Consider the following 25,864-nt stretch of genomic DNA (forward strand, 5'->3'; position numbering starts at 1 on the left):
TCTATGATATCCCTGGTCAATTTTGCTTTTATGGTAGATTTCCTTTAATTGCTGGCAAAACATTTATATAAATTCTTACATTTCAGGTTCGGGTTCAGGTGGAGGCCTTATTATCCTTGGTCTCCCCCTAGGTTTTTTCTGTGGAACTTCTGTGGGTACTAAAATAAAATGATATACAGAGAATTACTTGTAAATTTTAATCATTAACACAAATACATTTCCATACAATCAATCATTAGCACTTTAAAAAAATGGGGAGAACTACTTTCTGGGATCTGTGAAAGTTAGAGACTACATTTAGCAAGAACTGTGGGTCAGGTTTTAATATCACCCTACCTTCTAGCATCTTTAAGTATGTGGGTCTTACAAGGTAGAGAAGACAGTTCATCCTTCTTGAGTTTGAGGAGACTCTCCTTCTGACCCTAAAAAAAACTGGTCTAACACTTGAGCCCCCCCACCACTTTGGGCTGGCATCTGTAGTGATGACGTTATCTGAGTGGACAACCCAAGGCAGGCCCTCTTCTGTAACAAGCCATTGATTTAGAGAATCTAAAACTAGATCGGGGAGTCTTATTTACCTGTCAAGATAGGCAAGCAATTTGTCCCAGGGATGCCAGCAGAAAGTTGAGGTTCATCCCTGCTTCCTACTAGCAGAAAATTGTTGAGGTAAGGTATAAATAACCCCTACTCTTCTCTTATGTAGGTTGCCATTTCTGAAACTACCTTTGATATCTCTATTGCTCCCATGGTGTTCACAAAGGGAGGGCACTGAACTGGTAATGTAGTGTATCCGAGTCTATCTGGAACACTAGTCAAATATTCAGATACAGATGGATAACCAGTAGGGATATTAGAGGAAGGAAGGACCTGGATGGTCAGCGTTAGACCAAATTGGTTGAGCAGCAGTGTTTTTTTTACTTTTAATTTCTGAAGTTCCTCCTGGGTAAAACTGTAGAGGGACTCTAAAAAGGAGTAGGATTATTCCGCCATAAGCTTCCCAATACAACTAGTACGGGAAGCCTTTTAGTTTAGTGGGAAGATTTCTACCACAAATTCTGCATTCCCTAGGATGTGTCTTACTAGGTGGTTGTTATAGGCAGCTCTTCCCCAAAGAAAATAAAAATAATGCCATAATGCCCCCTAGTCCTCAAAACAAATATACGACTTACCACCCTTTAGTATATTGACCAAGGGTCCTGGAGAATCATGTCTCTGTTGCATCCCAAACAGCAACAGAACCACCACTCCCCTACTCAAGTAGGCATTGTGCTGGCTAAGAAAGGGATGGGATAGAATAAAGGGATAGAAGAATATCATTCTGGACCCTACACTGCCCTAATCAAGTCTCCTTCCAAGGGACAGAAAACCAGTGAGGTAGGAAAGGAGGAGTTTTCTTATACTCAGGTTGTCATCGTAGTGAATTACATTTTGCGTCATCGAAAGCAATAAAATGAAAATTGGATATAGGCATACATACATAAAGATTAATAGGTGTTCATGCTTGACTGTGAGCCATTAAAGGAAACCTACCACTTTAAAATGACCCTTCTGACCCACAAATACCTTAAGCTAGCTCAGGATGAGCTGATGCCGAACCATATTTTCAATTAAACCAGAAACCGCTGTATTTGTAGAAAAATGATTTTCTTGTGGTAGTAAAATCTGTCTTCGGCGCTTCTGTAAGCGTCATGCGGCGCGCACCCCAGACCCTGCTCCGCGGTCACGCTCTCGTCAGCGCCGCTCCCGTCACTAATTTTGCAATGGGATCCGGCCGCGACGCGCCGGGAGGAGGTGGTGCGCATGCGCTAGTGTGCCCGAGAGCTCGGTGACGTCACCGGCTCTCGGGCACTGCAAAATTAGTGACGGAAGCAGCGCTGACGAGAGCGTGACCGCGGAGCAGGGTCCGGGGTGCGCGCCGCATGACGCTTACAGAAGCGCCGGAGACAGATTTTACTACCACAAGAAAATCATTTTTCTACAAATACAGCGGTTTCTGGTTTAATTGAAAATATGGTTCGGCATCAGCTCATCCTGAGTTAGCTTAAGGTATTTGTGGGTCAGAAGGGTCATTTTAAAGTGGTAGGTTTCCTTTAAGATTGATATGCATGAACTTAAAGAGGACCTGTCACCCAATTTATCGGCACTAGGAGCTGCTTACTAAAGTAAGCAGCTCCTAGTGCTTGATCAAACGCAGCAGTGTTAGAGTGATAGCATTACCGGAAACCTCCGGTAATGCTATCAAACACTGCGGCGGGGTACAATGTAATTGTCGGACAGCTTGCAAAGCTGTCCGACGTATTCATGAGGGGGCGTGGCTAGGGGGCGTGGCTAGTCACTGCGGGCCTATGGAGCGAGCGGGGTGGTCCGGGGAAGAGGCAGCGCCTCGGACCGCCCCCTCATGAATACATCAGACAGCTTTGCAAGGTTTCCGGTAACGCTATCACTCTAACACTGCGGCGTTTGATCAAGCACTAGGAGCTGCTTACTTCAGTAATAAATGGCCTTTTACAAGAACAAGAAAATGTATTTACATTTATATACAAAAATGATCCCCAAATAATTGTAATTAATAACTAAGCATTTTTTTTTGCATAAAATTAAAAGAGTCATACTTATTTTACGGGGTCTACCCCGCTTCGGGCTTGGCTTTGGTGGTGTCTGTAGAGCAGCAGCAGCCGCCGCAGCAGCAGCATTGCGCTCCGCCTCTGCCAGAATATCTACCTGAAATATAATGATTAACTTTTGTGGATTACATTTAAACGCATTAAACATTTAAAAAAGTAACTGTAAAGGCCCCCCCTCACACACACACACACACACACACACACAAATCAATAGCTCTTGGGACATAAGACAACTTTGCCTATTACCTTTCTTACGTATATGCAGCAGTTTCTTTGCTATCCCCCTCAAAGTACCTCATTGCTGCCTCCTCTCCAGGTGCTGATAAGCCCTATGATTCCACAGCTTGTTTACACTTGGTTTCTCATACGGTTTCATGGGAGGGGAGGAGCTGCTGCTCCCTGCTCACAGAGGTCGTCAGGTGTCAGTGAATGTAGCAGTGCTGGGTGTGTACAGAACAGTGGATGCAGATGTCTCCTGCACAGAATAGTGAAGTACAAGATCTCCCTGTTCCCTATCAGTCACTCCTCCCCAGTCTGCACAGAACTTTCTGTCCCCCTCTCTTATTCTCATGCTGCTCCCTTCCCCCCACATTGTCATCGGCAGTATCAGCTCTGTGCAGAGAAGCTATTAATACTTAGTGCTCACGCAGCATAGTGATAGACTTCATGTGCTAATGATTTCTACCACTGATTACATGAAGCTGCCATGCCATATACACCCTCTATGTGCAATGTTCAATGGATTTACATGTAGGAAACTAAATTGATTTAATGCTAAATTACTTAGAGAACACAAGGCATCATGGGATCTGTGGGCAAGCTAGCTGGCTTCAGCTTGAGGGCATAGATCAACAGACAGTCTCTGCCCACTTCACCTTGGCATTAGAAAGATTTTTATCAAACACTTTCAGAACAGAAAAAGCCAGGCATCGTTCTGTTTGTTTTCAAAGAGGGAATCACATAATATTTTGGTAAAATCACTATAGCCTTACAGTTACGCTTTAAAGGAAACCTACCATTTGATTTGATGCATTATGAACCAAACATACCTTGATAATGCTATAGCTACACTGATGCAGGACCATATCTTGGTTAATCCCTGAGATGAGTGGTCTTGCTGAAAAACAATTATAACTTTCAGGACCGTGGGAAAGCTGGGTTAGGCTGGCTGCCTACATAAAACACATTACACGTGGAGCTTCTATTACATATGGCGCTTAGTCAAGACATGACTAATCAACTTGAGCTGGATGACTCACAGCAGCTGGGAGGTGGTGCAGCAATTGATTATTCTGCCTTCAGGCACAACCCAGGGATTACATCAACCTCTGGATCCGTGAATAACTAATGTGCTAGGAGAAGCACAGAGTCAGCTACAGAATCAGCACAGCTTCATTATCATAATTTTATTATTGTTTTATCAGTAAAACCACTCAGCACGGGGATTAACCAAGATATGATTCTGCATCAGTGTAGCTACAGCATTCTCAACTATGTTTGGATCATAATGCATCAAATGGTAGATTTCCATTAAGATTTCATAGTAAAATAACTCAAATTTATATTTAAAGACATTGTAATTCACACCTGCAGGAATTTTCCTTAAGGCACCAAGTTCCTATATTCTACACACATTTAGTAAAGTGGTTGCACTAGAAAGAACTTGTAAACATTTATAAAGTGTCTGTGTGCCAGTTTTGTGTTGTGGTTGTACAGTGTCCAGCAAGACAGAAAAATAAGAGGTGCTCCGAAAAAGAGTTTGCTAGTGCTTAGTCGGACTGTGCCCCACAATTCTGCAGTATGAACAAAAAGCACAAAAAAACCCACCACACTTCCGGAGCAGTGCAGGGGGCGCCGGATTTATGGAGAACGTGCACCACAATTCATGAATCAGGCGCACCCTGCACACTTCACAAAAACAGAACAAAAGGCCACAACCAGACTTGGGCTGCATTCATGTAGCTGTATGGAGAGGGGCGCTTCTTAACCCTCCCCAACCGACGCATGCCCATCGTGCTATGGTGTGACAGGCACATGTTAGTGCGAATTGCTTGTCCCACAATTGACACCTCCCAACGGGAACACCAAAGTATAAAAAAAAAAAAAAAGTTAAAAAACGGCAGAATGAAGAAATTACTTTCTGTACTGAAGGTTTTGAATGCAAGGACCCAAAGATTAAGAGACATGTCATTTGGGATGCACAGTAAACCCTGTAAAAGCTAGGCCCAAAAAAAAAACCTGAACAAATTTGTTTTACCACTTCCTTGTACACAGCATAAAATATTAAATATCGTAACTTTGAAGTACAATTTGTTATGCAGAAAACAATCCCACATACACCTCTGTACATGGAAAAATTAAATTATGGATTTTTGAAGGTTTTGGGAAGAAAAAAAAAAATGGACACAGGTCATCAACCGGTTAAAGGGGTTATCCGGGTTTTAAAAATTACCTAGGGCCGGGCTGGGGAGGGCTCGTTAAAACATAATAAACATGGACTTTCCTCGTCCGGCGCCGCTGATGTCCCGCGGCGCAGTCCCTTCGATCCGTGTCCGTTTGTTTACAGGGGCACGGAAGCCGCAAACATGGAGCTTCCGGTCCGCGATGTGGCCGGCTCCTCCCATCCGCCCCCATCTCTCAGCGTTGTAAGTGCTGTGAGATGGTGTTGCATGGGAGCATCCGGCCGGCCGGAAGCTCTCTGTGCGCACTTGTGATGAAACCGGCGCACAGAGAAGACCGGCTGCGGCGCGGGACATCGGCAGCACCGGAAGAGGTAAGTACATGTTTATTGTGTTTAAATAGCCCTCCCCAGCCCGGCCATAAGAAATTTTTTAAACCTGGATAACCCCTTTAAGCTGCAGATTTTCCAGCTCAGACATGATGTATTCCCGCTTTTATTTTTACATTGCAGTCTATTGGCATGTAAAAATCTGCATCAAATATGCACACAAGTCACCAAAAAAAAAAATAATTATAATAATATAATATGCTTTGTGGTGCAGAAAGGAGAAGAGGAGTTATATTTTTTGTCTTCTATGGGGTCACCAGTATTATGGTTTGCGCTGGGAGTCTTCAGCATCAGTATTAATCTGCTATGTGGTCTTCAGTACAACTTATCCACTCTGAATGCAGTATTTTTAGGGTGGTATTTACAATTTCTGGGGTGGCATTTCGTGCAGAATTGTGGTTGTTGGTACAACTAGGGCGCTGAAGCAGCCCCTTAAAATTTGAACAAAAATGAGGTTCTTAGACCAATAAATGTTATTCGCCCCTAAATCATGAATAGAACAGACATTTAAAGGAAATGTTTATATTATAGGTTTGTGGAGTCCGAGTCATTCTATTTTTTCACAACTCCGACTCCACCGCCCTGCTGAGGACGAACGGGAAAACAAATATTTTCATTTCCTAGTGTCCTCAGACAGCACAGCTTTCCCTCATGAGATATTTAACTGCTAAAAATAATACAGGTTCATGTGGCCTGCTCGGTCTTATATAGATTTATTGATCTAATTGGTTATTGCTTACTAACCTGTCTCTGATTATCCTGGGGTGAAAACCCATTTGTTTGCTGCTTGAGGACTAAAGCAAATGATCATAGTTCATGTCTGCTGTCTACGGATTTAACCGATAACACACACCTTTCATTTCCATTGTCAGCCCTGTGTGTGAGGCGATTGCTGAAGCTGCAAATTATAAGCAGGTCCAATTCCTTCCAGTTTCCGACAGCATTTTCTACTGCTACTGGCTTGTGACCAGACCTCACACATGCCACAAATGCCCAAGAGTGCATATATTTGTGTGCAGGTAGGGACAATCAAAGGCTTTATTAAAGAGAACAGTTCAATTATTAGATTAAAATTTTATATATTTTTTTAAGAACCTATTTACATTCTTAGCCACATCAGGTCTCCGAAAATGGCCCTGTATGCCTGCTCCATGAAAAATTACACATGCACTATATTTTTCATTAATTGCAGACACCATACAAATAATGTGTCTTTATATAAACTTGCTCACCTTTCTTTTTCTGCCTCTTTTGCCTTTGACTACAACAGGAGCAGCAGGAACTGCCTGAAAGAAAAAGGTAAAAACATTACCTACTGCAAAGTAAGTGAAAGCAGCATTTTCCTTATTCCACAATATCAGGTTTCATGTTATACTTTCACACCATTTTTCATGCTTGGGCCACAGTTTCAAAATTGTTATCTCACTAAAGACATCTTAGTCATATTGTTCAGGTATGCTATCAATATGTTATTGTGGGGATCCAACTACTAGCATGTCAATTTCATGCTAAGGATTTTCTTATGTGGGCATTACAGGTCTGCTTTCAAGGTAGATTTTACGCATAAATACCACCAAATCTGGGAAAACCTATTGACTAATATAAACCGTGGGTGAGAAATGCATAGATCACAGCCCGCCCCAGTTTTCCCAGCATGAAAATAAACAAACCGAATACTCACCTTTCCAACGCCCCAGGCAGGTCATCTTGTTTCAGCTCCAGGTCAGATCCAGGTCCGTGCACACAGCCCGGCCGGCACATGTTATTATGTCAGCATCCGCCACTGACATATCGTTTGCTGGGCAGGCCGTGTGCTTGGACCTGCCGCTGCCGACGGAAGAAGAGAAGACCTGCAGGGGCGCCGGAAAGGTGAGCTTTGACTTAAAATTTTTTTTTTTTGACTCGTGTAAGCCGAGTGGGTTTTTTTCAGGACATTTTTCTGTAAATATGTAATATGCCTCAAACTGAAAACATTTTAATAGTATAAAGTACCAGGATCAATAAAGGATTTAAAAATGGAGGCTTGCAAGCAAGTGTTTAAGCCATTTTATATCTTGTATGCAATAAAGAATATTATGTAACTGTAATTGGCCACTGAAGGTGTTTGGAAAAGTTTTGGATTTTCTCCATTTCCGGAGACAGCGGGAGGTTTCTTACACCTTCTTTAAAGGAAACCTACCATTTAGAATGGTAGGGGTAAGCTGTAAGTACCGAGCACCAGCTCAGGATGAGCTGGTGCCGGTACTTACTGTCGTTAGTGTTATAAACCGCGGTATCGCGGTTTTAACACTTTTTAAACTTTAGAGCAGAAGGGGCTTCGGCGCTGCACGCGACCGTGCGCGCACAACATCACCGCTATTTCCTATGGAGGCGCGTGCACGATCGTGCGCACGCAGCGCCGAATCGTCTTCTGCTCTGAAGTTTAAAAAGTGTTAAAACCGTGATACCGCGGTTTATAACACTAACGACAGTAAGTACCGGCACCAGCACACCCTGAGCTGGTGCTCGGTACTTACAGCTTACCCCTGCCATTCTAAGTGGTAGGTTTCCTTTAAGGTCAGTGTGAAAGTAAAAAAAGAGGGTGATGAAAAGTGTTTAAGTCTGGGCCTCAGTTTTATATGGATTACCAGACACAGCGATTCCATTCTTATATTGCACTTTGTTGTATCTCAGTTACATACCTATATTTCATTTGGCATAACTGAAAAGATATCATGTTAGCTCAATAATAACTTACATCACTGCTGGTGTGGTGACTGGTATCGTCCTTTGAAGTATTCAAATCTTTCTCTGGAGACCCAAGTGCACTGGAAGAAGTGTCAGAAAGTTTGCTTGAAACCTGTTTTAAAAATATAGGAGTTACCCCAAGTACATGGAGGCAGAGCAGGGATTTGAAGAGACAGAGGTGTCAGTCAAAATAATGGGGCATATTTCACTGCCAGCCTGAGGGAGGAGAAGAGTCAGATACCAGAGAGGAGTCAGAAAAGTCAATTTGTATATCAGAAAAAACACCTGTAATTTAAGTACAGGGCCCCACTGGCAGCTAATTTTAGTCGATATAGGGAGGACTTGTAACCCTTTATCAGCAGGGTCAAAACCTGGACCCCTTTAAAGAAAAAAAAAAAAAAAAAAATTGTAACTTTTACAGACTTGTAAGGTTTAAGTTTTGCGGGATAAGTCGATTGTTTCGTTGTTTATCAATTTTACAACTTTATGACTTATTACATTTTATCCAAATGTTTATGGTTGCCAAAATTCCGATTTTGAGTGTTAAAAGTATGCATAAAGCCAGCTTTAGCGACATACCTTTGGTGCTGAAGATTTCCTTTTTTTAGGCTGCATCTTGTCATCATTTTCTTCCAAGCCCTCTGGTGCTTCTTCTTCCTCTTCTTCTTCTCCTCCTTCTGCCTCTCCCTCAATTGCATTGATTAAAGACAAGTAGTTCTAAACAAGCAACAAGATATTATAAAGATTTCATTTCCAAATAAAGCATATAGGCCTTTATCAAATCAAATGCTTTTAAACATACAAGCTTTTCTTTCACATACATGAGTGTGGGTGAAATGCAAGTCCCATTAGATCTCTGGTAAAAGACAATTTGTAAGGTTCTAAATTACCATTTAGATGTCTTTATAAATATTCCAATGATGGCTCTATCCATGGGGTTAGAGCCAGCATTCTTCTAAAAAAAGACTTATACCAATGTCATCTGTTCTAGTCACGGAGGCAGGGAGCTGTAGTATACAGTCTGTATGCCCAACCTCCTGATGCAGACACTGCTAACCCCACCCCTCCGTGGGAAAGAAATGTGACTCTGAAGACAATACCTAAGGTTGATTTCTCTTCATATAGCCAGGTTTCTCCACCCACCTTTCTAAGGGAGTGGTTAATAAAGTAGTCACACACAGTCCATCTGTCTCCTTCAGGAATCTAGCAAGAGATTGCTTACAACTTCCTACTGTCCATACTGGCAGCAGGTTTGTAATAGTGAAACATGTCAATCAGGAACAGGGACGCAGGGAAGTGATATCTGCATATGCAGGTGCGCATTACTATTACTGGACTCAGATTAGATGAGTTGCAAAACAATTGCCTAGGGATAAATGGCAATGCTTTGTAATCACTATTTTTAATTAAGTATTTATTTTGGGTTGGTTAACTTGCATGGCAGTTTCTCTTTAAATACAGTCAAGTTGTAACAGTCAAAAATTTAGCATAAATACCGTATATACTGGTGTATAAGCCGAGTTTTTCAGCACAAAAAGTGTGCTGAAAAACGTCCCCTCTGCTTATACACCAGTCGATAAAGCAGTCAGTCAGTAAAAATTACTTTAAAAAAAAAAAAAAAAAAAAAAACTTATATACTCACCCTCCGGTGTCCCCGATGCGCAGCACTGCTCCCCCGATGTCCGCGCGGCTCGTCTTCAGGCTTCTGTGCCCATCTTCTTTCTTCTGCTCGGCGCCACCATTGTTTTTCTCCCGTGCGGCGCCTAGCATGATGTCAGCAGCGGCGCGTCATACTAGGCGCCGGCCCGGGAGAGAGCAATGGCGGCGCCCAGCAGAAGAAGGAAGATGGGCACAGAAGCCTGAAGATGAGCCGCGCGGACATCGGGGGAGCAGCGCTGCGCATCGGGGCTACCGGAGGGTGAGTATATAAGTTTTTTTTATTTTTTTTTTATGCTGGGCTGGGCTGTATACTACACGGGGGCAGGGCTGGGCTGTATACTACACGGGGGCTAGGCTGGGCTGTATACTACACGGGGGCTAGGCTGGGCTGTATACTACACGGGGGCTAGGCTGGGCTGTATACTACACGGGGGCTAGGCTGGGCTGTATACTACACGGGGGCTAGGCTGGGCTGTATACTACACGGGGGCTAGGCTGGGCTGTATACTACACGGGGGCTAGGCTGGGCTGTATACTACACGGGGGCTAGGCTGGGCTGTATACTACACGGGGGCAGGCTGGGCTGTATACTACACGGGGGCAGGCTGGGCTGTATACTACACGGGGGCAGGCTGGGCTGTATACTACACGGGGGCAGGCTGGGCTGTATACTACACGGGGGCAGGCTGGGCTGTATACTACACGGGGGCAGGCTGGGCTGTATACTACACGGGGGCAGGCTGGGCTGTATACTACACGGGGGCAGGCTGGGCTGTATACTACACGGGGGCAGGCTGGGCTGTATACTACACGGGGGCAGGCTGGGCTGTATACTACACGGGGGCAGGCTGGGCTGTATACTACACGGGGGCAGGCTGGGCTGTATACTACACGGGGGCAGGCTGGGCTGTATACTACACGGGGGCAGGCTGGACTGTATACTACACGGGGGCAGGCTGGACTGTATACTACACGGGGGCAGGCTGGACTGTATACTACACGGGGGCAGGCTGGACTGTATACTACACGGGGGCAGGCTGGACTGTATACTACACGGGGGCAGGCTGGGCTGTATACTACACGGGGGCAGGCTGGGCTGTATACTACACGGGGGCAGGCAGGGCTAGGCTGGGCTGTATACTACACGGGGGCAGGCTGGGCTGTATTCTACACGGGGGCAGGCTGGACTGTATACTACACGGGGGCAGGCTGGGCTGTATACTACACGGGGGCAGGCTGGGCTGTATACTACACGGGGGCAGGCTGGACTGTATACTACACGGGGGCAGGCTGGACTGTATACTACACGGGGGCAGGCTGGACTGTATACTACACGGGGGCAGGCTGGACTGTATACTACACGGGGGCAGGCTGGACTGTATACTACACGGGGGCAGGCTGGACTGTATACTACACGGGGGCAGGCTGGACTGTATACTACACGGGGGCAGGCTGGACTGTATACTACACGGGGGCAGGCTGGGCTGTATACTACACGGGGGCAGGCTGGGCTGTATACTACACGGGGGCAGGCTGGGCTGTATACTACACGGGGGCAGGCTGGGCTGTATACTACACGGGGGCAGGCTGGGCTGTATACTACACGGGGGCAGGCAGGGCTAGGCTGGGCTGTATACTACACGGGGGCAGGCTGGGCTGTATTCTACACGGGGGCAGGCTGGACTGTATACTACACGGGGGCAGGCTGGGCTGTATACTACACGGGGGCAGGCTGGGCTGTATACTACACGGGGGCAGGCTGGGCTGTATACTACACGGGGGCAGGCTGGGCTGTATACTACACGGGGGCAGGCTGGGCTGTATACTACACGGGGGCAGGCTGGGCTGTATACTACACGGGGGCAGGCTGGGCTGTATACTACACGGGGGCAGGCTGGGCTGTATACTACACGGGGGCAGGCTGGGCTGTATACTACACGGGGGCAGGCTGGGCTGTATACTACACGGGGGCAGGCTGGGCTAGGCTGGGCTGTATACTACACGGGGGCAGGCTGGGCTAGGCTGGGCTGTATACTACACGGGGGCAGGCTGGGCTAGGCTGGGCTGTATACTACACGGGGGCAGGCTGGGCTAGGCTGGGCTGTATACTACACGGGGGCAGGCTGGGCTAGGCTGGGCTGTATTCTACACGGGGGCAGGCTGGGCTAGGCTGGGCTGTATACTACACGGGGGCAGGCTGGGCTGGGCTGTATACTACACGGGGGCAGGCTGGGCTAGGCTGGACTGTATACTACACGGGGGCAGGCTGGGCTAGGCTGGACTGTATACTACACGGGGGCAGGCTGGGCTGTATACTACACGGGGGCAGGCTGGGCTGTATACTACACGGGGGCAGGCTGGACTGTATACTACACGGGGGCAGGCTGGGCTGTATACTACACGGGGGCAGGCTGGACTGTATACTACACGGGGGCAGGCTGGGCTGTATACTACACGGGGGCAGGCTGGACTGTATACTACACGGGGGCAGGCTGGACTGTATACTACACGGGGGCAGGCTGGGCTGTATACTACACGGGGGCAGGCTGGGCTAGGCTGGGCTGTATACTACACGGGGGCAGGCTGGGCTAGGCTGGGCTGTATACTACACGGGGGCAGGCTGGGCTAGGCTGGGCTGTATACTACACGGGGGCAGGCTGGGCTAGGCTGGGCTGTATACTACACGGGGGCAGGCTGGGCTAGGCTGGGCTGTATACTACACGGGGGCAGGCTGGGCTAGGCTGGGCTGTATACTACACGGGGGCAGGCTGGGCTAGGCTGGGCTGTATTCTACACGGGGGCAGGCTGGGCTGGGCTTAGCTGTATACTACAGGGGGGCAGGCTGGGCTGGGCTGGACTGTATACTACATGGGGGCAGGCTGGGCTGTATACTACACGGGGGCAGGCTGGGCTGTATACTACACGGGGGCAGGCTGGGCTGTATACTACACGGGGGCAGGCTGGGCTGTATACTACACGGGGGCAGGCTGGGCTGTATACTACACGGGGGCAGGCTGGGCTGGGCTGTATACTACACGGGGGCAGGCTGGGCAGCTTATACTCGGGTCGGCTTATACTCGAGTATATACGGTAAGTAGTACACGTCAAGAAACTTGATAGAGCATTTCTCTAATATCTGTTTTTTTCCTGCTCCCTTTTCCCACAAGTTTACCTAGTCAGTAAAAAATTTAAAGGGCACCTACCACCACGATTCTACCTATAAAAGGTAGAACGGGTAATAGGTGGATGAATGGGACGTAAGGATAGCCCTTTTTGGGTTAATCCTTACGTCCCGGCTATCCTTTTGTAAACTTTAGTGACTTTATATGCCAATTTTTTTAGGCGGCTACTGGGGCGTGGAGTAGCCAGACATGAGGCTACTAGTCGCGGCTACTCCACGCCCCAGTAGCCTCGTTCCTCCGCATACCAGGTAGTTTTCGGCGCGCAGCTCCTCGGAGCCCTCGTCCGAGTACCAGGCGTTCTGAGCAGGGTATGCGCACGAGGAGCTGCGCGCCGAAAACTACCTGGTTCTGTTCTCTTCCTTGCGATCTGTCAGCTGGACGCACGGCGTCATCGGCAGCAACACTGCCGCATCATAGTGTGCGCCGATTGTAGGGAAGAGTCTCTGCCGGCTAATAGAGCAGAGATAAGACCAAGGAGCCGCGACGATCATCGGAGGGCGAGTATGTAAGTTTTTTTGTTTTTTTTTTATTGACATTTTTTGTGCTGAAAAACTTGGGATATACCCAAGTATATATGGTAGCTAGTTACCTGTGGACTTGAGAACTTGACTTTAGGATTATTATCGATTTCCCATAATCCTTCATTGAACCCCTTTCGTTTATTCGGTTTACCATATTTTTCTTTATTTTCTTCATATGGGAATATGTCTTTTGGCCCCAAGAAAGCCCTTAAATAGAGGGAAAACAAAAAAAAAAATTTTTATATACCCCGTATTTTTCGGACTATATGACAAACTGGACCATAAGACGCACCTAGGTTTTAGAGGAGGAAAAAAAAAAAACATGTTTTTCCCCCCCAAATAGTATGCTAAAATATTTAATAAAGTAACAGTAAAGTAACTGGGCAGTGCAGTGTAGCCATGTTTCTCTTTGGAGAGGGGCAGGGACAAGCAGCGCTCACCCCCTCCTCCTCTCCCGGGCACCGCCGTCTATCTTTAGATAGAAGTATGCTGGCATGTAGTCACTGGTCACAAGAACTTACAATCTACGAGGAGGAGGGGACACAGGAGGTGACAGGGCTTGTACAATGGCCACAAGAGCTTGGTCTATGGGATAAGGTACCTTTACAAGACAGCAGCCACTACAGGCAACAAGTGTGAGCAGAAACCTGGGAGTCAGTGCCTTTCTCCTCCCCCTCTCTCTCCACTGTTGCTGCGCTCCTGCTCTGCCATAAAGCTCATTTATATCGGTGCCCTGAGAACGCAGCTGGCAGAGCGCAGCGGGGTGCTGCCATCCATTCCCTCCAGCAGTGGAGGGCTGAGAGGAGAGGAGCAGTGGCGCTCAGCACAGCCGCTTCGCTTCACTGTGAAGGGCTGCGCTTACTGCCAGCATCAGCAGGCAGAGCGCAGCTGGGTGCCCTCAATACCCTCCTGCAGCTACATCCGGACTACAGGACGCACCACTGTCGTCCCCCCCCCATTTTCTGGGGTAGAGGAAAGTGTGTTTTATAGTCCAGAAAATACGGTATGTATAATCAGGAAATTAGTAAAGCCAAAATATTCAAATATTCTTAGCTTCCCCATTTCTAGAATGTGTAATATATACTGTTAAGGAATTTTGGAGTACAATTGTGTAACTTACGTTTCATGTGTGCCAAAAAAGAAAATGGGCATTTTATTTGTGGGAGGTTTTACAGCCCCATCTGGGAGTTCATCCACCTGTAAATATAAGGGACAGATTAAGAAGGTATAGTAAATTTGCATGTAAATTAAGACACTAACCTGTCAGGGATGCAAGTTTTTACAACCTCAAATACAACATGTCCTCCATTCTCTCCCTTCTAGATTTTTTAGAAGCATCTCTAAAGTTAAACAGCTTGCCCCAAATGTTTAAGTTATCCCATAACCGCAGTGGTTGCCGGCACAAGACTTCTTACAAGCCAGTTGATGTCATGGGAGGCCGGGGAACTGCGACGAAGAGGGGTTATGCATATCAATTTGCCGAAGAACGCGTATAAATTACTGAGCGGAGGAGCTCAGATGAAGCAACCCGGAGCGCATCCAGTTCTATTTGCTAAGTTTATAAAGTAGTTTTAAAATCTGTCAATTCTGGAGCCTGGAAACTAGCTGAAAGAAGTGAGATCATCCCCTGCAAGTAGTTACAAGACTCTTTAACACCCCTAAAGTGGTGATAGATGTCCTTTAAGTACTTATGTCCAATCCTTGGAATAGGTCATTAGAAGCTGATCGGCAGAGGTTGACTACAGACACCCCCGCTGATCCCTTCCATGCATTGATGCCATATTGACGTACACTAGGGATGGAACATGAAGCCGATAACCAAGTCTGTAGTGTATCGATTAGAGTGCAGAACAAAAGCTGCAGCTCTTGGGCTACGTTCGCATGTTTGGATACGTCCAGTGGACATGCTAGGAAAGCTCCTGATGTACACAAGGAATGTGTCCATCCAGGCCGACAGAGGCATCCTTTCAGTCTGTCAGATCAGTTTACATCACATCCAAAAGTAGGATAACCATGTTTTTAAGTATAAGTAGGGAACCCTCTCTATGCGGTGTACAGAACGTCGGAGGCACATATATGCTGTTTTGCTTAAAAGGGATGTGCCAGGAATAAACATAACTAGCAAACAGTTCATTAAAATATAATGCAATAAATCACTTATTTGAAAGGAAACCTACCATGAGGAATCTACTATCAGATGTAGATCTAATGGTAGATTCCTCCTGCCTGCCCCTGCCCTAATCTGTAATTTAATAATCCTGGAATTTAACATAAAACTTTTAAAATCTTTATTTTAGTAATATGTAACTGCAGAGGCTACTGGGGCATGGACTAGCCTGGTCGGGCACTGGAAGTTAAGGCTACTTCACGCCTCAGTCTCTATTTTAGTATTATGTAAATTAACCCCTTCTCGCCAAAGCCACTTTTCACCTTCCTGACACATTGCCCATTTTTTCATATCTGCCCTGTGTGACTATAAGTGGTTATAACCTCGGAACGCTTTAAACATATCCAAGTGATTTTGAAATTGTTTTCTCGTGACACTTTGTACTTCATGTTAGTTGAAAAATTTTAGTGGTATGTGTTGCATTTATGAAAAAACAAACTGATATTTTGTAAAAATTTGGAAAAAACAGTAGTTACTTACCGGTAATGATGTTTCCTCGAACCACGACGGCACCAACCAGAGAGAGGGATCCGCCCCCAGGGACAGGAAACCTGAGCATAAAAAACACGCCCTTCCTATCCTGCCTCAGTGGTTACAGAGACTTGGAAGAACCTTATTAGTACATCAGAAAAAAACATTTCCATGTAAGCATAATTCTGATGCCCAAAATTATTATTATTTATATTAATTATATTAACTCTACCCATGAACTACCACAAATAAAAAGGTAGGAAAAAACACCAGGGTGGGAATATACCAGGTGCCGTCGTGGTTCGAGGAAACATCATTACCGGTAAGTAACTACTGTTTTCCCCATCACCACGACGGCACCAACCAGAGAGATTTTCAGAGAGAAATATTTAGGGAGGGATAATAGAGGAGAGCGATTTTCTCTGGTAAAGAGTTCAAGAGTACCCACCACATTTAACCGATAGTGTTTAAAGAAAATGTGGGGGGGGTAAAACCCCCATGCTGCCTGACAGATCCGGTCCCAGGATGCATGCCTAAATTATACCCAAGATGTGGCATTATTTTGTGGGTACTTGTGGAGCCACCGCCCACAGACAGTTTTATGTTATCGTTCACATTACCTTGTGTATCTGTGGAAAACTGTTCACAGCCTGGATTATGTAATAGTTCACATTACCTTAGGTATCTGTGGAACCACTGCTCACAGCCGGGATCATTCACATTACTTTGTGTATCTGTGGAAACTATTCACATCAAGGATTATGTAATTATTCACATTACCTTGGATATTTGTGGAACCACCGCTCACAGCAAGGAGTATAGCATCTTTCACATTACTCTATATCCGTGGAACTATTCACCGCAAGGATTATGTAATTATTCACATTACCTTGGGTATTTGTGGAACCACCGCTCACAGCCGGGATCATTCACATTACTTTGTGTATCTGTGGAAACTATTCACAGCAAGGATTATGTAATTATTCACATTACCTTGGATATTTGTGGAACCACCGCTCACAGCAAGGAGTATAGCATCATTCACATTACTCTATATCCGTGGAACTATTCACCGCAAGGATTATGTAATTATTCACATTACCTTGGGTATTTGTGGAACCACCGCTCACAGCCGGGATCATTCACATTACTTTGTGTATCTGTGGAAACTATTCACAGCAAGGATTATGTAATTATTCACATTTCCTTGGGTATTTGTGGAACCACTTAACTGCAAGGAATATAGCATCATTCACATTACTCTGTATCTGTGGAACGATTCACAGCAAGGGATATATCATAATTCACATTACCCTGCATCTGTGAAACTATTTCCAGCAAGGATTGAGGCATAATTAACAATATACTCTATACCTCAGGTGATACAATTGCTGAAAGAAAAGATTATGGTATTAATCATATTACCAGTTCCCTATCTTGGCCTCACAACTCCAGGTCTGAGGTTGGGGGGGGGGGGGGTGACTCCTAGTCAGGCTCCGTGAGCCTGATGGATTCCCATCTTTCAGTGTATGGACACTCAATGGCCACCTTCTCAGCGAATACATAGTCAAATGTAAATGTGTTAATGGTCCCGCAACCACAATGTGCTATATGAATAAACCTTTTATATCCTATTGTATGTAGGATGTACAAGGTTGGAGAGAGCAGTTTGAATTAGGTTAGGAAACTGCACATCTGTTACCAAACTGCAATATGCCAACACTCAGTTGTTAAAACCTAACAAGTTTGCAGGCATAGCCATATAACAAATGTTTTACTACATCTTGTAATCTTGAGTTTCCAAATGATCAATGTTGATGGGAACTCACTTTTAGTCCAGGCCAAGCATTATAAAAGCAGCATGTGGTTCATCAGACCTTCCAAGATAACTGAAGAGTAACCATGTGCTCTGTGAGGGGTCTCAGTCCTGCACATCTCTCCACCTAGGAGGAGAGGCTAACCTGCAAGTCGTTAGATAATTAACTGAACCTGCAAGAGTAATTAATCAAAAGCTGTGACTTGAGCTACTAACCAGGATTACAGACCATCTTCCCATTCTGGGACTTGCAGATTTAAATGCTGCATAGATGCAGCCCCCTCACAAAAGCAAGCATGTTTGAGTTTAGAATGGCTGGTAGCTTTTCCATAAGTTAACCAAAATTCATATTACACACTACATATCCTGAGTGTAATAGAAGAAAAATAGACTTACCACCCAGAACTCTCATATAGGTACAGAGGTTCTGCCGGGTCTGCGGGGATACGGTGAGCTCCTTGTCAGGTTCCGTTAGCCCCTCAAATGGATAATCCAACAGACACAAACCAATCCAACTGGAGGCGTGTTCTGTACGGGACGCCAGAAGTCCCATCCTGTTAGCGCCATTCACCATGTGAGGTGTGTCTGGAGAGTTATCACACCATGTAACTCCGAAACCTGCTTCTAGAGATGTCGGACACGGCTGGGCTCCCACTCTGGGATCAGCAGCGTGCAGCAGGAACCCCGAACAGGCGCACTCTAGTCCCCACATCATGCTGTTTCTGGGGCTAGGCTTTGGATCACTCCAGATCTGGACGATCTCCAGCTCACTGGCTGGGTTCAAAACCCTAGTACCTGTTGTCTGACAGGTACCAGGAGTTCTCTACACACTCAGGTTCCCGCCAGGGACAGGAAACCACTGAGGCAGGATAGGAAGGGCGTGTTTTTTATGCTCAGGTTTCCTGTCCCTGGGGGCGGATCCCTCTCTCTGGTTGGTGCCGTCGTGGTGATGGGGAAATTCTCAATTTTCGAAATTCAAAAAATGTTCTACATTTTCCATATATAGTCATAACAGCAAAAAAAGCTTAAAAACCAACATTCACCGAATGTCTACTTTATGTGGACATGGTTTTTTTTTTTTATACATACTCTTATTTTTGTAAGATGTTATGGGGCTTTGAACGTTATGGGCGATTTTTCACATTTTCATAAAAACGCTAAACCATGCTATTGAGAGTCCTGCTCAGGTTTCAAGTTACTTTAAAAGGCCTAAATAAAAGTAAAACCCCATAAATTACTCCATTATAGAAACTACAGCCCTCAACGTACATAATACAGGCAGTCCCCGGGTTGCGTACAAGATAGGGTCTGTAGGTTTATTCTTAAGTTGAATTTGTATGCAAGTCGGAACTGTATATTTTATCATTGTAATCCCAGCCAGAACTTTTTCGGTCTCTGTGACAATTGGATTTTTAAAAATGTTGGGTTGTCATAAGAACCAGGATTAACAATAAAGCTTCATTACAAACACCTGTGATAACTGTTACAGCCGATCATTGTAGCCTGGGACTAAAGTCCAATATCCAGAGGTCCGTTTGTAACTAGGGGTCGTATGCAAGTCTAGTGTTCTTAAGTAGGGGACCTCCTGTACAACTTTTATTAATTTTTTTTAACCCTTTAATTGTTTTACAGGGGTTAAAACTAAATCGGATGCAATTTTGAAATTTTTTTTTTTTGCACTTTACAAATACTTCATTTTAGTGGGTCATTACCTTATTGATGAGATTTTATTAACTCTTGAATGTAAGAAGGAAAAGAAAGTTGTCAATTTTGGTTTCCCCTTCTTATTGTATTTTTCGGGGGTTGAACACCGTACACTAAAAATACTATACAGGTAGTCCTCGACTTACGACGTTGATCCGTTCTTGCGCGGCGTCGCAAACCGAATTTTGACGTATGTCGGATCATACGTTCATTGTATCATACTTAGCCTATCCTACCCTACATAATTATCAATAAAACATAGGTACAGTAAAATATTGTGCAGTATAGTACGTTTAATAATGAAATACTGTACTGTGCTGTAACAGTAATAAACAGTGTACTGTACTGTAATAAACAATGTAACAATTCCAAAGAGAGAACAGGCTTACTTATTGGGAGGAAGCTACAGAAGGTGCTGGAGATACTGGGGCAGCTGAGTCAAGAGGGGCAGCTGAGGTAGAGGGTACAGGATCTGTTGCAGGATTTGTTGCAGGCAGGATCTTGAAGTACTGCTGCAGGTTAGTTTGGAAGGAGACCATCTTCTTCTCCTCCAAGATCTCCTTGTAACAGCTAAGGGAATCCATGACTCCTCTGGCAACCCTAGTGTACCTTTCCATGTTGGGATCCTCAGCCTCAAACCTTGACAACCCTTCCTGTATCAGGGCAAAACCTGCTGCCAAGCCCTGCCTTGTAAATCTCTTAGGTTCTGGGGTTGGTTTGTCTTCCTCTTCCTCTATTATCTGCTTCTCCAGTTGAATAAGGTCCTCAGCAGATAACTCCTCTCCATGAGATGCCAATAGCTCTGTGACATCATCCTCCTCCACCTCCAGATTCATTGTCTTACTCATATCAACAACGTTCTTTATGACGCTAGTCACTGACTCTTGGACCTCTGTGACATCATTGACAAACTGGTGACACAGTTTTTTCCACACGCCATTCATACTGGTCTGCTTAACCTCATCCCAGGAATCAGCAATGTTATTCGCAGCATCAAGGATGTTGTATGTTTTCCAAAAGTCCTTGAGAGTCAAGTTCTTATCCTTTTCAGTTGCTGCTAAAGCATTACCAATGACCCTTTGTAGGTAGTAGGCCTTGAATGTAGCAATGACTCCTTGGTCCATAGGCTGTATTAGGGCAGTGGTATTAGGTGGAAGGTAAACCACCTTGACATTAGGGTTAAAGTCATCCAGATGGGCAGGGTGTCCAGGGGCATTGTCCAGAATTAGCAACACCTTAAAGGGGATATCCTTGGAGGTACAATACCGCTTCACGTCTGGCACAAAATGGTTGGTGAACCAGTCATCAAACACTGCAAGTGTCACCCATGCCTTCCTATTAGACTTCCAGATGACTGGTAGATGACCTTTTGAAATACCCTTGAGCGCCCTTGGATTCTCAGCCTGATATACCAGCATGGGCTTCAGTTTGTAGTCGCCAGCAGCATTGCCCCCAAGAAGCAAAGTCAGTCTTTCCTTGCCGACTTTATGACCTGGTGCTGTCTTCTCCTCCTTGGCGATGTACGTACGGTTAGGCAAACGTTTCCAGAACAAGCCTGTCTCATCCACGTTGAATACTTGTTGAGCACAGTAACCACCCTCCTCAATTATCTTAGCCAATTCTTTAGGAAACTCAGTTGCTGCTTTCTCATCAGCACTAGCAGCTTCACCTTGCACTTTGATGTTATGGAAATTGGCACGATCCTTAAACCTCATAAACCAACCCCTACTTGCCACAAATTCTTCACTTTGACTTCCTTCCCCCTTTTCTCTTTTCAAAGCCTCAAACAGTCGCCTAGCCTTCTCCTGAATAACCATAAAACTCACAGGGATACGGCGTTGATTTTGGTCTTCCAACCAAAGCACCAATAATCTTTCCATCTCAATAATAAGCCCACTACGCTGCTTTGTTATCACTGTTGCTTTCATAGGAGCAGATCCTTTCACATGTTCAAGGATACGATCTTTATCCTTGATAATCGTAGCAACAGTAGAACGACTAAGTCCTAATGACCTGCCAATTTCTGTTGCTGTTTCCCCCTTCTCTGATTGCCTTATGATACCTACTTTCACCTCCATGGTGATGGCCTTCCTTTTCTTTGATACACTATCAGATGAGTCTACCTTTCGTTTGGGAGCCATAATGAAGGGTGTTATGCCGTGCAGGAGACTCGTTTTTCTCATGTACAGTAACCGGGTACAGTGTGCAGTACTCTATGACTTCCGGCGCACGTACGGTTCGACTTACGATGCAAAACCGCGTAAGTCGGAATGAGACGTATAAAGCGTCGTAACCACGAAACGACGTAACCCGAGACCGTCGTAACCCGAGGACTACCTGTATTATCTTTATTCTATAGATCACTACGATTACGGTGATACCTCATTTATATAGTTTTTTTTTATATATATTTTTTACAATTTTACTGGATAAAAACTAATATAAAAGAACATCTTATTTGTTTTTGTATTGCCATCTTTTCAGAGATATAACTATCATTTTTTGATTTGGCTTATTTTTTTGTGTGTTGAGTTGTCCTTTTCAGTGGTACCATTTTGGCACACATAATATTTATTGATCACTTTTTGGAACAATTTTGTGAAGGGATTTTATGAAAAAATGTACATTTTTGCCGAGTCTTTCGGGTTTTGTTTTCACAGCGTTCACCGATCGGGTCCAATAAGGTTTCTCAGTTATTGTACAGATTGTTACAGACGCGGCCATACCAAATACGTGGGTTTTTTTGGTGATTAAGCGTTTTTGTTTTTTTTTTTTTAACTTTATTAGACTTGTATGGGGAATGTTTGTTTAGGGGACTTTAACGTTAATTCTTTTTATTAAAAAGTTTTTTTTTTATTAATATGTGTTTTTAACTTTCTTTACTTTTACAGGTTGGCTTACACAAGTGATCCTCTATGGCTAATGTGGACAAACCTTTGGCCTTCATCTGCACAACATACTCCTGGAGGGTTTTAGGCTGCGTTCACAAGTGCATTTTTCAAATGCAGGATTTTAACAGCAATATAAGCAGGCAAATATCCTCTTCTCAGCTGTTGTATTGCGTGCACGCCACATGTGAACGCAGCATCAGTCACTGGCAAACCATTGTTGCAAATACCGTGAAAACTGGAAAGTTAGGGTGTTTATTGGCCGTCCATTGCATTTTGTCTCCTTACTGCTTCCATTTTGTGTTTCAGATGAAAACAAAAACAAACCTGAAGCTTTAACCCCTTAGCGCTCCGCGCCGTAGCTGTACTGCGCAGCTTCCGACGATTAGCGCTCAGCGCAGTACAGCTACGGCGCGAGCGCATAGGATTTTAGAATTGTCACCACGTCTCGCGACGTGGTGACATCGGGACGAGATTTGGGTGACAGAGGCAGGAGGAGTTCCTGTCTCCGTCACCCGACCAATCAAATCGGTCCCGCCCGCCGATCGCCGTGATTGGCCAGTCAAACCTGACTGGCCAATTACAGCGATTTTGGGCTAAAAAAACGTGGTTTTAGCCCCTTCCTCTTCCTCCAGCGGCACCATTTTGGTTTGGTATCGCTGGAGAGAGGAGAGAGCGTTACTGTGTGCACCAAAATACACTTTTACACTATAAATAGTGTTCTGATCCTTATCTGATCCCTATTGTTCCCTACAAATTCCCATCCCTATCTGTTTTTTCCTGTGTGCTGTGTGTTCCCTGTGTGATCGCCTTGTGTGATCCCACGTGTCTTCCGTTTTTCCCTGTCTGTCCCTTCTGAACCCAAACGCACTTTTCAGTGCGCTGTGTTAGCATTGTTCTGCACTGGACGCACTTTTCAGTGCGCCGTGTGAATAGCGCTGCACAGAATCTTTAGCAGTCTTAGCGGTAGTTAGTTTGTCTTAGGGCAAGCTAGGTGCATTTGTAGCGCCTTTTTGCGCGGTGCACATAGGTTTTTTTCGGTGCCTGGTAATATTTGTTTCCAGAGCGCCGTAGGTGTACCCGTACGTAGCTACTTTTTGTGTGTGCCATCTGTGCGGCTGGTCCGTGTGGTTTGGTGTGCATTATCTTTTTTTTTGTGTGCTATCTGTGCGGCTTGTCCGTGTAGTTTAGTGCGCATTATTTTTTGTGTGCCATCTGTGCGGCTGGTCTGTGTGGTTTGGTGTGCATTATCTTTTTTTTTTTTGTGTGCCATCTGTGCGGCTTGTCCGTGTAGTTTAGTGCGCATTATTTTTTTGTGTGCCATCTGTGCGGCTTGTCCTGCTAGACTGTTTATCCGAGTAGTTTGGTGCACATTATCTAATTTTTCTAGTTCTCTATTTTTTTTTGTGTGCAATGTCTCAGAAGACGTACACCGTGTTGGAGGCATATAACATGCTTGCCTCTGACACCGAGTCAGCTAGTGGGGATGATGGTCCCTTTTACCTATCATCATCCTCCTGCTCATCTTCCAGTGACCTGGAAGGATCCCCAAGAAGGCGCCGTAGGGCGCCTGGGGCTTCTGCAGGAGAGGCGCCTGGGGCTTCTGCAGGAGAGGCGCCTGGGGCTTCTGCAGGAGAGGCGCCTGGGGCTTCTGCAGGAGAGGCGCCTGGGGCTTCTGCAGGAGAGGCGCCTGGGGCTTCTGCAGGAGAGGCGCCTGGGGCTTCTGCAGGAGAGGCGCCTGGGGCTTCTGCAGGAGAGGCCCAGATAATTATACCCCTCAGGTCCCTGACTTTTTGGGCCATCCTGGAATTAACTTTGACACGACAGGGCTCAGAGCTGTGGACTTTTTTAAGTTTTTTTTTGATGAGGCGGTGCTGAATATTATTATATTTCAGACAAATCTCTACGATGCACAACATATTGCCCAAAACCTCACGTCCTTTTATGCACAACCCTACAGGTGGACCCCTGTCACTGCAGCAGAGATGCACAAGTATTGGGGCATAATACTCCTTATGGGGATAGTAAAGAAGCCTTCAATCAGGGACTACTGGAGCACAGATATACTGTACCACACCCCCATGTTCCGCATGGCAATGAGCAGGATGCGCTTTGAAGCCATCCATAAGTTTTTGCACTACACTGACAACACACAGTGCCCACCCAGAGGTGACCCCAGTTATGATCGGTTATTTAAGGTCAGGCCCATATTAGATCATTTTAGTGCCAAGTTTGCCCAGGCATATACCCCCGCCAAACATGTGAGCATAGACGAGTCCCTAGTACAATTCAAAGGGAGACTTCACTTCCGCCAGTACCTGCCCAATAAGAGGGCAAGGTATGGTGTGAAGATGTATAAGCTGTGCGAAAGTTCATCAGGGTACACATACAAGTTCAGGATATATGAAGGGAAGGACTCCACTATAGTGCCCCCAGAATGCCCCCCCTTCCTGGGTGTTACAGGGAAGATAGTGTGGGATTTAGTGCACCCACTGCTGGACCAGGGCTACCACCTCTACCTGGACAATTTCTACACCAGCACCACCCTGTTCAAGTGCCTCACTTCCAGAAATACTGCGGCATGCGGCACTGTACGCAGAAATCAGAGAGGTCTCCCTAAGTCGCTGCTTGGGCAAAAACTTAAAAGGCACGAAAGCAGGGCACTATGCAGCGACTCTGTATTGTGTGTTAAGTACAAGGACAAGAGAGAAGTCCTTGTATTAACCACAATACATGAGCACACCACCACCCCTGTCCCAGTACGAGGTGCCAGTACAGAAACCCCCAAGCCAGACTGTATTTTAGATTATAACAAATACATGGGAGGGGTGGACTTGTCTGACCAGGTGCTTCAGCCGTACAATGCCATGCGGAAGTCGAGGGTGTGGTACAAGAAGCTGGCCGTGCACATGATGCAGATGGCATTGTATAATGCTTATGTGCTGCATCAATATGCCGGCCAGAGGGGAAGTTTCCTGGAATTTCAAGAGGTGGTAATAAAGTACTTTCTTTTTGGAGACCAGGAAGGGGGGAGTGCTAGCACATCTGGAAGTGAGGCCACATCACGTATTGTACCAGGGCAGCACTTTCCAGGAGTAGTTCCCCAAACAGCCAGCAAGGGAAGGACACAGAAGAGGTGCAGGGTGTGCTCCAAAAATGGCATTCGGAAGGACACCATTCATCACTGTGAGACATGCCCAGAAAAACCAGGGTTATGTATGAAAGATTGCTTCCGAATTTATCATACATCCCTGGATTTTTAGAGTACTTTGTTGTTACCCTGACGCACAGCTTATACATCATGCCACATGCCGCAC

At 45.5% G+C, this 25,864-nt stretch overlaps 1 protein-coding gene across 2 annotated transcripts in view; it reads right to left on the reverse strand.

Annotated features, from left to right (window-relative positions):
• PSIP1 (PC4 and SRSF1 interacting protein 1) overlaps positions 1-25,864 on the reverse strand; it is a 52,426-nt gene that overhangs the window by 17,948 nt on the left and 8,614 nt on the right. For both annotated transcript variants that reach the window (XM_072153007.1, XM_072153000.1), the window contains exons 3-9: positions 14,622-14,698; positions 13,570-13,708; positions 8,719-8,856; positions 8,150-8,251; positions 6,645-6,698; positions 2,613-2,721; positions 80-158 (exon numbers count right to left, since the gene is read on the reverse strand). In XM_072153007.1, the coding sequence (XP_072009108.1) occupies positions 80-158; positions 2,613-2,721; positions 6,645-6,698; positions 8,150-8,251; positions 8,719-8,856; positions 13,570-13,708; positions 14,622-14,698 (698 nt within the window). The remainder of the gene's footprint in view (positions 1-79; positions 159-2,612; positions 2,722-6,644; positions 6,699-8,149; positions 8,252-8,718; positions 8,857-13,569; positions 13,709-14,621; positions 14,699-25,864) is intronic.

The sequence above is a fragment of the Engystomops pustulosus genome, chromosome 1 (genome assembly GCF_040894005.1).
Source record: "Engystomops pustulosus chromosome 1, aEngPut4.maternal, whole genome shotgun sequence".
Classification (NCBI taxonomy): domain Eukaryota; kingdom Metazoa; phylum Chordata; class Amphibia; order Anura; family Leptodactylidae; genus Engystomops; species Engystomops pustulosus.